Genomic DNA, 15,369 nt, shown 5'->3' with positions numbered 1-15,369 from the left:
GATTTTGAAATCATATGTACAATAAAGTTTGACCCCTAATAGGAAAGTAATGGAAAAATAATTTTTCAAATACCATAATACAGGGCTCAATAAAACCAGGCACCAAGGCCCATTTTCTTGGTCTCCTTGCCCTGTTTCTTGGAAGAGGATTATGGGACTTAAAACCTGACTGCTGCACCACTCAGCAGGAACTAGTTCTTTGGTAGTTTGCCAACACTCTTTTCAATCCTAATCCCAATTCACTGCCCTGAATGACATGCAATGCATGGGGCCAAATAACAGTACAGGAGACTAAGTGCTTGCAGGGTGTCTGCTGTGTAGTCATAAAGGAGGTATGGGCAGACAAAGGTTAAAGGGATTTTGATAAAGCATAAAATTGTAAACATTTTTCTAATTTATTTCTATTCTCAATTCTGCTTTATTCACTTGGTATCCTTTCTTGAAGGAGCCGCAATGTACTACTGGGAACACATCAGTAAGCCAATCACAAGAGGCATATATGTGCAGACACCAATCAGCAGCTAGCTCCCGAGCCAATCTAGATATGCCTTTCAACAAAGATTACCAAGAGAATGAAGCAAATTAGATAAAAGTAGTCAATTAGAAAGTTGTTTAAAAATGTATACCCTATCTAAATCACAAAAGAAAACATTTGGGTTTCATGTCCCTTTAATTGGTCTCTGTACTTTATTCTCAGATACGTAGATTATTTACAAACTCACTCATATATTTATAAGGCCACCCAAAATTTCTGGCTCCTAAATCTTTGGGCTGGCACCTAGAATTTAAACACATTTGTCAAGATTTGCTATAATATAACCCTAGGCAAACGTAAAAACTAAATATACTTCAGACACAAGAGCACAAGAAGCATATGAATGTCTGCAGGAAAGTGACTGGAATGCTTTCACCTTTTTATAGCCTTTTATGTCTAGAACTTCATAACCTACCCAGCCCATCAGCTGGCTCATCTGAAACCTACAAACTTAGCCGAGAAGCAATGTTTAATTTTCATGTCAACTGCTTTCAAGAAAAAGAAAGGGAAGGTTAAAATAAATAGGCACGTCAGACAGAACAATAACTAGTAGGTCTTCCCATTAGTCAGGCACTTAATGAACAGCTTAGACTTAATTGCAGAGTGCAAGAAAACAATTAGATGGCTTTATGCAAATAACTATTTAAATTAAAAAACGGAATCAAGTGTAACAACTAAATGAGCCATTAGTGAAACTATACAATTTACAGGTTATAATTTAGTCATGTTCATAATTATCAGTTTAAAAAAATGTGTCTCTTGGTACATTGAAGCGCTTTCAGCTATCTAGTTAGAGAAAAAAAGCATTTAAATATATGTAAGTATGCATCATTACCTTGGTTATAGTGCTTTCTTTCTAAAAGGAAAAAAAAACTTTAACTTTCTTTTAAAATATTGTTTTGATGAGCAGTTTCAGACTGACCTTAAAAGTTTTAAAGTAGCAGAACCCGGACCATCGATTTTATAAATAACCTCAGAAACATAGCTAGAATTGCTCTATATTAGCACTGCGGAATCTGTTGGCGATCACACACACATTATATATATATATATATATATATAACCAGTACACAACAGTTTAGCACTCACAATATAATCCTTTTAACCGGGGGTTCTCAGCAACATATTTCATAGACCTCCAACAAAAGCAGGCACTCGCCGGGTTTGAAGTGGCAAAAAACTTGAATCCAACAGAGTGACGTTTTGGGGTTTTACCCCCGTCCTCAGACTCAAACAAAAATTGTTGTTTGAGTCTGAGGACGGGGGTTAAACCCCGAAACATCACTCTGTTGGATTAAAGTTTTTTGCCACTTCAAACCCGGTGAGTGCCTGCTTTTGTTGGAGAGGTATATATATATATATATATACACACACACACTATACTGTATATATATTTATAATCCCACAAGGTTTCTGCATACCTTGTTGATTGTGCACTATTGAGAGAAAGTACATCAATGCACTCCCACTGAGGGCTAGATTACGAGTGGAGCGGTAGTTTGCACTTGCGCATTAACTCTGCTCATATTCGGCTTTTTGAGCATGTCGGGTAGCACGTGTATTACAAGTTGAAAGTAAAAAGTTTTCGCTTGCGTGCTAACTATTCTAATTACGGATTGCACTATCCCTATCAGGGATGTTAGACAGACATAAGCTTTTAGATGTAGCTAGAGGCAGGTTTTCCTCTTAGCTTGAAGAGATATTGGGAGTCAGACAGAGCATACAATTTTTTAAAAAAAGTTTCCATTTACTTTGATTATAAAATTTGCTTTGTTCCCATGTTATTCTTTCTTAAAGAGTTACCCAGGTAGGTGTCTGGAGCACTACATGGCAGGAAATAGTGCTGCAGTCTAGTGCTCTTGGAAATGGAGAATATTCTTACAAAACTGCTGACATACAGTGCTCCAGAAATGGCCAGGGTCCTGAGCTTATGTCCCTGGTTTTCAACAAAAGATACCAAAAGAACAAAGAAAAAAGTTAAAATAGAAGTAAATTAGAAAGTTGTTTAAAACCGCATACTTTATCTGTATCCTGAAAAAAAATTGAGTTACATATCCCTTTAAATATGCCCAACTCAGACCCTCCCACACTACTTCACCACACAAACTCTCACTACTTTTGAAACCTTATGTCATAGAGGAGAAGTTATTCACAGACCCCCTGTTACTCTCCGGTAAGCTCCTTAGAAGACGTATAAACACAAGTTTCCCCTCCTATGTAGATAGGTGGCAAAGGGACTTAAACTTCATACTGGATCCTCCCTCATGGGATAGGATCTTTAAAAGGGACATGAAACCCAAATTTTTTCTGTCATGATTTAGGTAAAACATACAATTTTAAACAACTTTCCAGTTTACGTCTATTATCAAATTTGCTTCAGTCTCATGGTATCATTTGTTGAAGTAACCGCAATGCAGTACTAATTTATAACTGAAAACATGGGTGAGCCAATGACAATCGGTATATATATATATGCAGCCATCAATTAGCAGCTAGAACCTAGGTTCTTTGCTGCTCCTCAGATTTCCTAGATAAACCTTTAAAGCAACAAATAACAAGAGAAGGAAGCAAATTAAATAATTTAAGTAAATTTGAAAATTGTTAAAAAACAGAATTTATGTTTACCTGATAAATTACTTTCTCCAACGGTGTGTCCGGTCCACGGCGTCATCCTTACTTGTGGGATATTCTCTTCCCCAACAGGAAATGGCAAAGAGCCCAGCAAAGCTGGTCACATGATCCCTCCTAGGCTCCGCCTTCCCCAGTCATTCGACCGACGTAAAGGAGGAATATTTGCATAGGAGAAACCATATGATACCGTGGTGACTGTAGTTAAAGAAAATAAATTATCAGACCTGATTAAAAAACCAGGGCGGGCCGTGGACCGGACACACCGTTGGAGAAAGTAATTTATCAGGTAAACATAAATTCTGTTTTCTCCAACATAGGTGTGTCCGGTCCACGGCGTCATCCTTACTTGTGGGAACCAATACCAAAGCTTTAGGACACGGATGAAGGGAGGGAGCAAATCAGGTCACCTAGATGGAAGGCACCACGGCTTGCAAAACCTTTCTCCCAAAAATAGCCTCAGAAGAAGCAAAAGTATCAAACTTGTAAAATTTAGTAAAAGTGTGCAGTGAAGACCAAGTCGCTGCCCTACATATCTGATCAACAGAAGCCTCATTCTTGAAGGCCCATGTGGAAGCCACAGCCCTAGTGGAATGAGCTGTGATTCTTTCAGGAGGCTGCCGTCCGGCAGTCTCGTAAGCCAATCTGATGATGCTTTTAATCCAAAAAGAGAGAGAGGTAGAAGTTGCTTTTTGACCTCTCCTTTTACCAGAATAAACAACAAACAAGGAAGATGTTTGTCTAAAATCCTTTGTAGCATCTAAATAGAATTTTAGAGCGCGAACAACATCCAAATTGTGCAACAAACGTTCCTTCTTTGAAACTGGATTCGGACACAAAGAAGGCACGACTATCTCCTGGTTAATGTTTTTGTTAGAAACAACTTTCGGAAGAAAACCAGGTTTAGTACGTAAAACCACCTTATCTGCATGGAACACCAGATAAGGAGGAGAACACTGCAGAGCAGATAATTCTGAAACTCTTCTAGCAGAAGAAATTGCAACCAAAAACAAAACTTTCCAAGATAATAACTTAATATCAACGGAATGTAAGGGTTCAAACGGAACCCCCCTGAAGAACTGAAAGAACTAAATTGAGACTCCAAGGAGGAGTCAAAGGTTTGTAAACAGGCTTGATTCTAACCAGAGCCTGAACAAAGGCTTGAACATCTGGCACAGCTGCCAGTTTTTTGTGAAGTAACACAGACAAGGCAGAAATCTGTCCCTTCAAGGAACTAGCAGATAATCCTTCCTCCAAACCTTCTTGAAGGAAGGATAGAATCTTAGGAATTTTTACCTTGTCCCAAGGGAATCCTTTAGATTCACACCAACAGATATATTTTTTCCATATTTTGTGGTAAATTTTTCTAGTTACAGGCTTTCTGGCCTGAACAAGAGTATCAATGACAGAATCTGAGAACCCTCGCTTTGATAAGATCAAGCGTTCAATCTCCAAGCAGTCAGTTGGAGTGAGACCAGATTCGGATGTTCGAACGGACCTTGAACAAGAAGGTCTCGTCTCAAAGGTAGCTTCCATGGTGGAGCCGATGACATATTCACCAGGTCTGCATACCAAGTCCTGCGTGGCCACGCAGGAGCTATCAAGATCACCGATGCTCTCTCCTGATTGATCCTGGCTACCAGCCTGGGGATGAGAGGAAACGGCGGGAATACATAAGCTAGTTTGAAGGTCCAAGGTGCTACTAGTGCATCTACTAGAGTCGCCTTGGGATCCCTGGATCTGGACCCGTAGTAAGGAACCTTGAAGTTCTGACGAGAGGCCATCAGATCCATGTCTGGAATGCCCCACAATTGAGTGATTTGGGCAAAGATTTCCGGATGGAGTTCCCACTCCCCCGGATGAAATGTCTGACGACTCAGAAAATCCGCTTCCCAATTTTCCACTCCTGGGATGTGGATTGCAGACAAGTGGCAGGAGTGAGTCTCCGCCCATTGAATGATTTTGGTCACTTCTTCCATCGCCAGGGAACTCCTTGTTCCCCCCTGATGGTTGATGTACGCAACAGTCGTCATGTTGTCTGATTGAAACCGTATGTACTTGGCCTTTGCTAGCTGAGGCCAAGCCTTGAGAGCATTGAGTATCGCTCTCAGTTCCAGAATATTTATCGGTAGAAGAGATTCTTCCCGAGACCAAAGACCCTGAGCTTTCAGGGGTCCCCAGACCGCGCCCCAGCCCACCAGACTGGCGTCGGTCGTGACAATGACCCACTCTGGTCTGCGGAAGCTCATCCCCTGTGACAGGTTGTCCAGGGACAGCCACCAACGGAGTGAATCTCTGGTCCTCTGATTTACTTGTATCGTCGGAGACAAGTCTGTATAGTCCCCATTCCACTGACTGAGCATGCACAGTTGTAATGGTCTTAGATGAATGCGTGCAAAAGGAACTATGTCCATTGCCGCTACCATCAAACCTATTACTTCCATGCACTGCGCTATGGAAGGAAGAGGAACAGAATGAAGTATTTGACAAGAGTTCAGAAGTTTTGATCTTCTGGCCTCTGTCAGAAAAATCCTCATTTCTAAGGAGTCTATTATTGTTCCCAAGAAGGGAACCCTTGTTGACGGAGACAGAGAACTTTTTTCTGCGTTCACTTTCCACCCGTGAGATCTGAGAAAGGCCAGGACAATGTCCGTGTGAGCCTTTGCTTGAGGAAGGGACGACGCTTGAATCAGAATGTCGTCCAAGTAAGGTACTACTGCAATGCCCCTTGGTCTTAGCACCGCTAGAAGGGACCCTAGTACCTTTGTGAAAATCCTTGGAGCAGTGGCTAATCCGAACGGAAGTGCCACAAACTGGTAATGCTTGTCCAGGAATGCGAACCTTAGGAACCGATGATGTTCCTTGTGGATAGGAATATGTAGATACGCATCCTTTAAATCCACCGTGGTCATGAATTGACCTTCCTGGATGGAAGGAAGAATAGTTCGAATGGTTTCCATTTTGAACGATGGAACCTTGAGAAACTTGTTTAGGATCTTGAGATCTAAGATTGGTCTGAATGTTCCCTCTTTTTTGGGAACTACGAACAGATTGGAGTAGAACCCCATCCCTTGTTCTCCTAATGGAACAGGATGAATCACTCCCATTTTTGACAGGTCTTCTACACAATGTAAGAATGCCTGTTTTTTTATGTGGTCTGAAGACAATTGAGACCTGTGGAACCTCCCCCTTGGGGGAAGCCCCTTGAATTCCAGAAGATAACCTTGGGAGACTATTTCTAGCGCCCAAGGATCCAGAACATCTCTTGCCCAAGCCTGAGCGAAGAGAGAGAGTCTGCCCCCCACCAGATCCGGTCCCGGATCGGGGGCCAACATCTCATGCTGTCTTGGTAGCAGTGGCAGGTTTCTTGGCCTGCTTTCCTTTGTTCCAGCCTTGCATTGGTCTCCAGGCTGGCTTGGCTTGAGAAGTATTACCCTCTTGCTTAGAGGACGTAGCACTTGGGGCTGGTCCGTTTCTGCGAAAGGGACGAAAATTAGGTTTATTTTTGGCCTTGAAAGACCTATCCTGAGGAAGGGCGTGGCCCTTGCCCCCAGTGATATCAGAGATAATCTCTTTCAAGTCAGGGCCAAACAGCGTTTTCCCCTTGAAAGGAATGTTAAGCAATTTGTTCTTGGAAGACGCATCCGCTGACCAAGATTTTAACCAAAGCGCTCTGCGCGCCACAATAGCAAAACCAGAATTTTTCGCCGCTAACCTAGCCAATTGCAAAGTGGCGTCTAGGGTGAAAGAATTAGCCAATTTGAGAGCACGAATTCTGTCCATAATCTCCTCATAAGAAGAGGAATTATTATTGATCGCCTTTTCTAGCTCATCGAACCAGAAACACGCGGCTGTAGTGACAGGAACAATGCATGAAATTGGTTGTAGAAGGTAACCTTGCTGAACAAACATCTTTTTAAGCAAACCTTCTAATTTTTTATCCATAGGATCTTTGAAAGCACAACTATCTTCTATGGGTATAGTGGTGCGTTTGTTTAGAGTAGAAACCGCCCCCTCGACCTTGGGGACTGTCTGCCATAAGTCCTTTCTGGGGTCGACCATAGGAAACAATTTTTTAAATATGGGGGGAGGGACGAAAGGTATACCGGGCCTTTCCCATTCTTTATTTACAATGTCCGCCACCCGCTTGGGTATAGGAAAAGCTTCGGGGGGCCCCGGGACCTCTAGGAACTTGTCCATTTTACATAGTTTCTCTGGAATGACCAAATTTTCACAATCATCCAGAGTGGATAACACCTCCTTAAGCAGAGCGCGGAGATGTTCCAATTTAAATTTAAATGTAATCACATCAGGTTCAGCTTGTTGAGAAATTTTCCCTGAATCTGAAATTTCTCCCTCAGACAAAACCTCCCTGGCCCCCTCAGACTGGTGTAGGGGCCCTTCAGAACCAATATCATCAGCGTCCTCATGCTCTTCAGTATTTTCTAAAACAGAGCAGTCGCGCTTTCGCTGATAAGTGGGCATTTTGGCTAAAATGTTTTTGATAGAATTATCCATTACAGCCGTTAATTGTTGCATAGTAAGGAGTATTGGCGCGCTAGATGTACTAGGGGCCTCCTGTGTGGGCAAGACTGGTGTAGACGAAGGAGGGGATGATGCAGTACCATGCTTACTCCCCTCACTTGAGGAATCATCTTGGGCATCATTTTCTCTAAATTTTGTGTCACATAAATCACATCTATTTAAATGAGAAGGAACCTTGGCTTCCCCACATTCAGAACACAGTCTATCTGGTAGTTCAGACATGTTAAACAGGCAAAAACTTGATAACAAAGTACAAAAAACGTTTTAAAATAAACCGTTACTGTCACTTTAAATTTTAAACTGAACACACTTTATTACTGCAATTGCGAAAAAGTATGAAGGAATTGTTCAAAATTCACCAAAATTTCACCACAGTGTCTTAAAGCCTTAAAAGTATTGCACACCAAATTTGGAAGCTTTAACCCTTAAAATAACGGAACCGGAGCCGTTTTTATATTTAACCCCTTTACAGTCCCTGGTATCTGCTTTGCTGAGACCCAACCAAGCCCAAAGGGGAATACGATACCAAATGACGCCTTCAGAAAGTCTTTTCTATGTATCAGAGCTCCTCACACATGCATCTGCATGTCATGCTTCTCAAAAACAAGTGCGCAATACAGGCGCGAAAATGAGACTCTGCCTATGATTAGGGAAAGCCCCTAGAGAATAAGGTGTCCAATACAGTGCCTGCCGGTTATTTTACATAATTCCCAAGATTAAAATAATTCCTCAAGGCTATGGAGTATAAAATATAAATCGATTTAGCCCAGAAAATGTCTACAGTCTTAGAAAGCCCTTGTGAAGCCCTTTTTTTCTTTCTGTAATAAAAAATTGCTTACCGGATCCCATAGGGAAAATGACAGCTTCCAGCATTACATCGTCTTGTTAGAATGTGTCATAGCTCAAGCAGCAAAAGTCTGCTCACTGTTCCCCCAACTGAAGTTAATTCCTCTCAACAGTCCTGTGTGGAACAGCCATCGATTTTAGTAACGGTTGCTAAAATCATTTTCCTCTTACAAACAGAAATATTCATCTCTTTTCTGTTTCAGAGTAAAAAGTACATACCAGCACTATTTTAAAATAACAAACTCTTGATTGAATAATAAAAACTACAGTTAAACACTAAAAAACTCTAAGCCATCTCCGTGGAGATGTTGCCTGTACAACGGCAAAGAGAATGACTGGGGAAGGCGGAGCCTAGGAGGGATCATGTGACCAGCTTTGCTGGGCTCTTTGCCATTTCCTGTTGGGGAAGAGAATATCCCACAAGTAAGGATGACGCCGTGGACCGGACACACCTATGTTGGAGAAATTGTATACTCTTTCTAAATCATGAATGTCTAATTATGACTTTAGTGTCCCTTTAATAATACTCAAAGTCCTCAGTGTGCCCTCATATTTTAGAAATGAACTATAAATCACTCATGCGCTGATACCGGACTCCGGCATGTTTAAGTACGATATATCCCAGGTCCAATGTGGGCTGTTGGAGAGGTTGCGGAGATCGTGGTAGTCTGCTCCATATCTGGTGGCTATGTAAATATATTAAAACACTATGGGATTAAGTGGAACTCCACTTCAAAAATATCCTGAATACAAATTTTACGTTGACACCACAGATGGTCCCTTTGAACGACCTTCTGAAACTTTCTTGCAAGCGAATACGACACTGGTTATAGTTTGGGTTAAATAGAGCAAAACCACTCATAGCAAGACATTGGAAAACCCTTACTACTCCTTCAAAGTCTATGTGGTTAGAAAGAACCTCAGAGTTATTTGCCTTGGAAGAGTATGGTTTCCTAAAGCATAACCGGGTCTCATATTTCTTGAATATCAAATTCTACTGGGAACAATCGTGGAAACAGGCTTTCTTTACTAATAGTAGTATGAAATATTTGCTTTGGCTTTCTTGGTTCTAAATTAGTGCCCCTCCTATCGGAGTAACTAAACTCTTTGGATTTGTAGCCTGAATTCCCCCTTCTCACCTATCTCGAGGTCTACTCTCCTCTTTTTTTTTTCCTTTCCTTTTTTTTTTTTTTTTTTTTTTTTTATAGAAACCAATTGAGGGAAGGGTATACATTTGACTCTAGTAACTGTTGTATCTGAAGATGTTTGACTTCAATTAATTGTGCCCTTGTATATGCAAGAATACCTGGAGATGAAGACATGTTTATAAAATGCAATATGTATAGGCATTCAGACCATGGGGTAGATTTATCATAGTGCGAGCGGACATGATACGATGTAGCGTATCATGTCCGCTGCACATCGATAAATGCTGACAGCATACACAGTCGGCATTTATCATTGCAACAGCAGTTCTTGTTAACAGGGGGTGTCAATCAACCCGATCGGGTTTATTTCTGTCTGCGGCCTTACAACAGGCAGACAAGTTATGGAGCAGCGGTCTTTAGACTGCCGCTTCATAACTTCTGTTTCCGGCAAGCCTGAAGGCTCGCGCGGAAACAGGGGCATCAAGCTCCACACGGAGCTTGATAAATCGGCCCCTAATAAGTGTTTTGTTCTGCTTTTTCTATTTGGTTAAACATTTTTCTATCCAGGATCAATTTACATTTTGATATATCTCATACCTTATTTTTATTTCCTTGTCAGTTTTGTAACATTGTCTGAACTCCTAAGTAGCTTGACGATAAAACTTCAATGCTCTGACCACATCAAGATTATGTAAAAGTTGTTCCCTAGAATTAGTAAGATCTGGACACAAAGAAGGAACACCAATCTCCTGATTGATATTTTCCAAAGAAACTACCTTAGGAAGAAAATATTTAGTACTAAGTACAGCTTTATATTGTGAAAAACTAAAAATGGAAAATCACAGGATAAAGCTGATAACTCAGAAACTCTCCCAACTGAGGAAATTGCTAACAAGAAAAGCACTTTCCAAAAAAAAAAAAAAAGGGGACCACCTTGCAGAACAGAAAGAACTAAATTCAAATTCCAGGGAGGAGAAATAGGTCCCACAACTGGCCTAATTCTTAGTAGTGCCTTAAAAAAAAAAAAAAAAGTCTGAACTAACTTTCTATGAAAGAGAACAGATAAAGGAGAAATTTGCCCCTTTAGTGAGCTAGCAGGCAAATCCTTGTCATGGCCATCTTGTAAAAACTGAAGAATTCTAGGAATCATAAAGATATGCCAAGAAAATCCTCTGGATAAGGGGCAATTGTGATCCCTGAGGTTTGATCACCTCCAACAATGCTCGAAGCAGCTTTGTGAAGAAGCGAGGAGCTGTAGCCAGACCAAATAGAAGGGCGACAAACTGGTAGTGTCTGTCTAGGAATGCAAACCTTAGGAATTGATGGTGAGCCGTGTGGTTAGGGATGTGCATACTTGATTTCTATAGTGGACATGAATTGACCCTGTTGGATTAAGGGTAAAATTGTGCAATTTTTTTTCCCCATCTTGAAACTGGGGACCCTGACAAACTTAATCAGGGTTTTCAAATCAAAAATGGATCTGAAAGAACAGATTAGAGTAAAAGCCTTAACCCTGTTGGGACACAGGCACTGGGAAAATTACTCCCATATCCTCTAAATCCTGTACACATTGCACAAAGGAAGCTGCCCTTTGCAGGAGTGGACATGAAGCAAAAGCCTATCCTGTAGCCCTGGGATATGATGTTTTAAACCCAGGGGTCCATGACTGACTGGAACCAGGCCTTCTGAAAAAGGCTCTGTATTGGTAGGGGCAGATTTTGTACTGGCGTTGGACTTCTGGTACCTTGTGCAACAGTTCTAGTACCTTGTGCAACAAGTTGCGAATATGCTTCACTTTTAATCTGAAATCATTGGCAAATTCAGAGTCAGGAACAGGGTCCTGTTCAGATGACACTTTCTCATCTGAACTGAATGATTTTGAGTCCTCAGAATCAGAGCTCTAACGCAGGACATGAATTTGAGGTTGAGGGGAAGGAGTTTGCATGTTCAAATCAAGGGATTGAGGTAAATTCCCAGATTTGCGTTTACGCTTACTTGGCTTGGGGATAGTAGCTAAATATTCAGCCATAGCCATGTGTAAATGATCTTTTAACTCAGGAATAAAGTCAGTAGAGGATTCCTGAGTAATATATACAGGAAGGGGGCATAATTCCTTAGAGGAAGCAGAGGGATGTGGCTGATTTGCATGCAGACAATGAGGTACACAACTATTGTAAAATTGATTGACCTGGCACACAGGAACAGATTTGCAAACCAGACACAAAAATGTACAGGGAGAGGTATCAGTTGGACACTCTTCCAAAGTGTTTGACGTAGTTTCAGTGGGGACAGATTCAATGGGTTCCATTATGTGCAAAACTTGCAAGTATAGAGTATGAACAACACACATACACTGATAAAAAGTAATGGTAGAGAGCCCTCTACGCTAGCCAATTTACACCCCTGACACTTAGCTGCCAAAGGATCCAAAATGGGTGTCAGTGGTCTGAGAATGCCATCCTAAGTTATGAAGGGCATTATATTCTGGTTTTAGGGAAAAAAAAGTGTGTCAGTGGGAAAGCAGGCTAAGTCCCCTGGCTATGCTGTACCTGTGTTAGTGTGCCTTCTAATAGCCTGTGGACGGGGTCTGGAATGTGGTAAGTGGCTTACCTGAAGAAGCACTCTACCACCAGCTTACCAGTCACCAAACTGCAGCAGTATCCAGTAGAGAGCCCATCCAGCGCTTGTACAAGTACAGCAGGGGATTTCTGAGGAAATACCATAATCTCACAGGGGGAGTCTAAGGGCCATGTCCCTGTGATGCCTGAGGGTAGTTGTGGCTGAAATCCCTAGGGAGATACTGCTCACATAACAGGGTATTCCTATGCCCCTGTATTATTCAGCTTGCTGGAAAGCTCTTCTGTCCTCTTTGTGACTATGTCCCAGGGAGAAGGGGTCTTACATTGATCTGAGCTCCCAAACATTAAAGGGACAGTTTAGTCCAAAATAAACTTTCATGATCAGATAGAGAATGTAATTTTAAACAATTTTCCAATTTACTTTTATCACCAATTTTGTTTTGTTCTCTTGGTATTCTTAGTTGAAAGCTAAACCTAGGCGGTGCATATGCTAATTTCTAAGCCCTTGAAGGACGCCTCTTCTCTCAGGGCATTTTGACAGTTTTTCACCACTAGAGGGTGTTAGTTCATGTGTGTCATATAGACAACACTGAACACTGTGCCCACGCACGTGGAGTTCCTATGAGCCAGCACTGATTGGCTAAAATGCAAGTCTGTCAAAAGAACTGAAATAAGGGGGTAGTTTGCAGAGACAAAAGTGTATTTATATAACGGTGTTGCATAATTTATCGTTTTGGAAAGGATAGCTTATTTCATAGTGGTTAACAGTCTACCAACAGCAAAAGGTAAAGTGGGCGATTTAGGGTTAGAATAAAATACACTGTTAATATATAAAATACAAGGCATTCTTCATTTGTTATCTGTCTATAAACATTGGTTCACAATATAGTTGAAATAACAATTTGCAGCTATGATAGTGATTCAGCCAAACCATAATTTAGCTGGCAAATCTGCATACCTGGAATTCCTCCTGTTTATGTATAAGTTGACATCGCTCTTTAAGAAACTCTTCAAAAGCCAGTTCAGGAATTCGGCACTCATTCACACCTTGTGGAAAGTCTGAGACCAAACTGAAAAAAACATATGGCAAGAAACTGTTAGAAACCAAATAATACACTGGTAGGAACCAATTTAAACATATGTAGGCCTTTGTATCAAGAGTCGCACTAAAATGTTTTAACATTTAAGTGGAAATGATTAACAAGCATAACCTTGAGAAGATAAAAGTCCTAATTTGATAATTTGTGCCAGACATTTAAAATTATGTGAAACTCAGAAATGTGCACTATTGCTTTTAGAAGTAAAACATTGTATAAAAACTTAATTATAGTAGAGGGATAGAAAAGACAAAATTTAAACCAGCATGAAGGCTTTTACATTTTAATTAGACTATGTTTTGCAATGTATATCCATTAGAAAAATATGTTTCTAGTAGAAGTGATTACTGTTTCAGCGGCATATGCACATATGCTGTGTGTGACTAGAGGATCAGGATTCAAACAGCATGCCTGCTCAGATAGCTGGAGATGGTGTGTATAGTATCAGTGAAGACTTCATTTGTGCCGTACAAGCCACTGTTTACTCTCTGATAGGGTCAATGGTGGCATCAGGCACTCATAGCATATATGGGGAGGTCTCCCTAAGAGTGATGGGGAAAACTAGACGTGGAATCCTTAGAGGGAAAACTAGACGTGGAATCCTTAGAGGGAAAACTAGACGTGGAATCCTTAGAGGGATATGGCTGCACATCATTGACGAGGCCCGAAAAGATTGTCTGGGGTTGTCATGTTCCTTAGAGGAGGATTGCCTGGTATTTCAGGGCTGGACTGACCTTAATAAGCAGGATCAGACTGATATACTTCAGTAAAGTTTTCCTCTGTGTAAAACCACAATTGGGCTAAAAGAGGCTGCTCCTGGGTGGTAACTCGCCATAGCTACTGAGCTGTTTGTTCCTGGTAGAGCACTTCTCTTTCTGTATGCATATGTGTGTATGCCACTGAAAAAAACAGTTATAACTTTTACTAGAAGCATTTGTGCTAATGGAAGAATATTGTAAAAAATATTTTGACCTTCCTATCCATTTAAACGGACACTAAAGTAAAAATTAAACTTTCCTGATTCAGATAGAGCATGCCGTTTTAAGAATCATATTTTGCACAGTGTTTTTATATGTACACTTTCCGAAGCACCAGCTCCAACATACAGTATGCAAGAGTTCAGTGTATACGAATATGAGTCTGTGATTGGCTGATGGCTGTCACAAGATACAGGGGCAGGCAAATGGGGGGGGGGGGGGAATCTACTGCTTATTTGAAATTCAGAGTAAGTGCTATTGCTTTGTCTTTTCAATATGCACTTGTTAGATATGCAAATCTACTTTATTTAATAGTCCTTTCAATAGTTTGCATTGTGATCCCTCATATAAAATGTAGCTTTACACATGTTATGCCACTTTATGATAAAAACAACGACAAAACAATCTACGTGTATAGATCAGTCCTTAGCTTGTGTTACTGGTTAACTTTGCAAAACAGCCATAATTTTATGAATGAACAAAAAAGTAATGATTTACCTGCATAGGGCACCTAAGACGTACTCATGAAAGGGACTATGTTTGGTGCGGAGCAAAGAAACCAGCTGCTGTACCATACCCATAGAGCAAAGGGTGCCTGCAAAAAAGGGCAATCTATATCATAAACAGAAGATTTTGTGTACTTGTATATTCTACAGTTTGCTGCATTATGAAAACAGATGTGATTAACCTTATCTGATATTAAATAAAAATCACATACAAAGAACAGTGTTTTATAGCTAACATAACAACTATTAGAAATGAGATTCTTTATAACTATAGTTTACAAAATTCTGTGTATACTCTCATGATTCTACAGCATTTCTCAGAAATAAGTTTACCAAGCACATCCTATACAATTCTAAACTTTCTAATAGACTTGTGCATTCGTTAGTTTTGTTTGAAAACAAGGGCATAATATGGCCGCAGCCAGCAGCAATCAACTCTTTGGAGCCGGATTTCTTCTGGTTTTGCACAGATCTTTGTGCGTTATACTTTCACAAGAAGAAACCAGTC

General features: G+C 40.7%; 1 protein-coding gene across 1 annotated transcript in view; it reads right to left on the bottom strand.

Annotated features, from left to right (window-relative positions):
* The window catches only part of HSPBP1 (HSPA (Hsp70) binding protein 1), a 60,570-nt gene that overhangs the window by 7,972 nt on the left and 37,229 nt on the right, over positions 1-15,369 (bottom strand). The window contains exons 6-7 of the mRNA XM_053689938.1: positions 14,854-14,950; positions 13,240-13,351 (exon numbers count right to left, since the gene is read on the bottom strand). Coding sequence (XP_053545913.1) covers positions 13,240-13,351; positions 14,854-14,950 — 209 coding nt within the window. The remainder of the gene's footprint in view (positions 1-13,239; positions 13,352-14,853; positions 14,951-15,369) is intronic.

Source organism: Bombina bombina, chromosome 8 (assembly GCF_027579735.1).
Source record: "Bombina bombina isolate aBomBom1 chromosome 8, aBomBom1.pri, whole genome shotgun sequence".
Classification (NCBI taxonomy): Eukaryota; Metazoa; Chordata; class Amphibia; order Anura; family Bombinatoridae; genus Bombina; species Bombina bombina.
The sequence above is the reverse complement of the archived record's forward strand: the minus strand, read 5'-3'. Positions and strand labels throughout refer to the sequence as shown.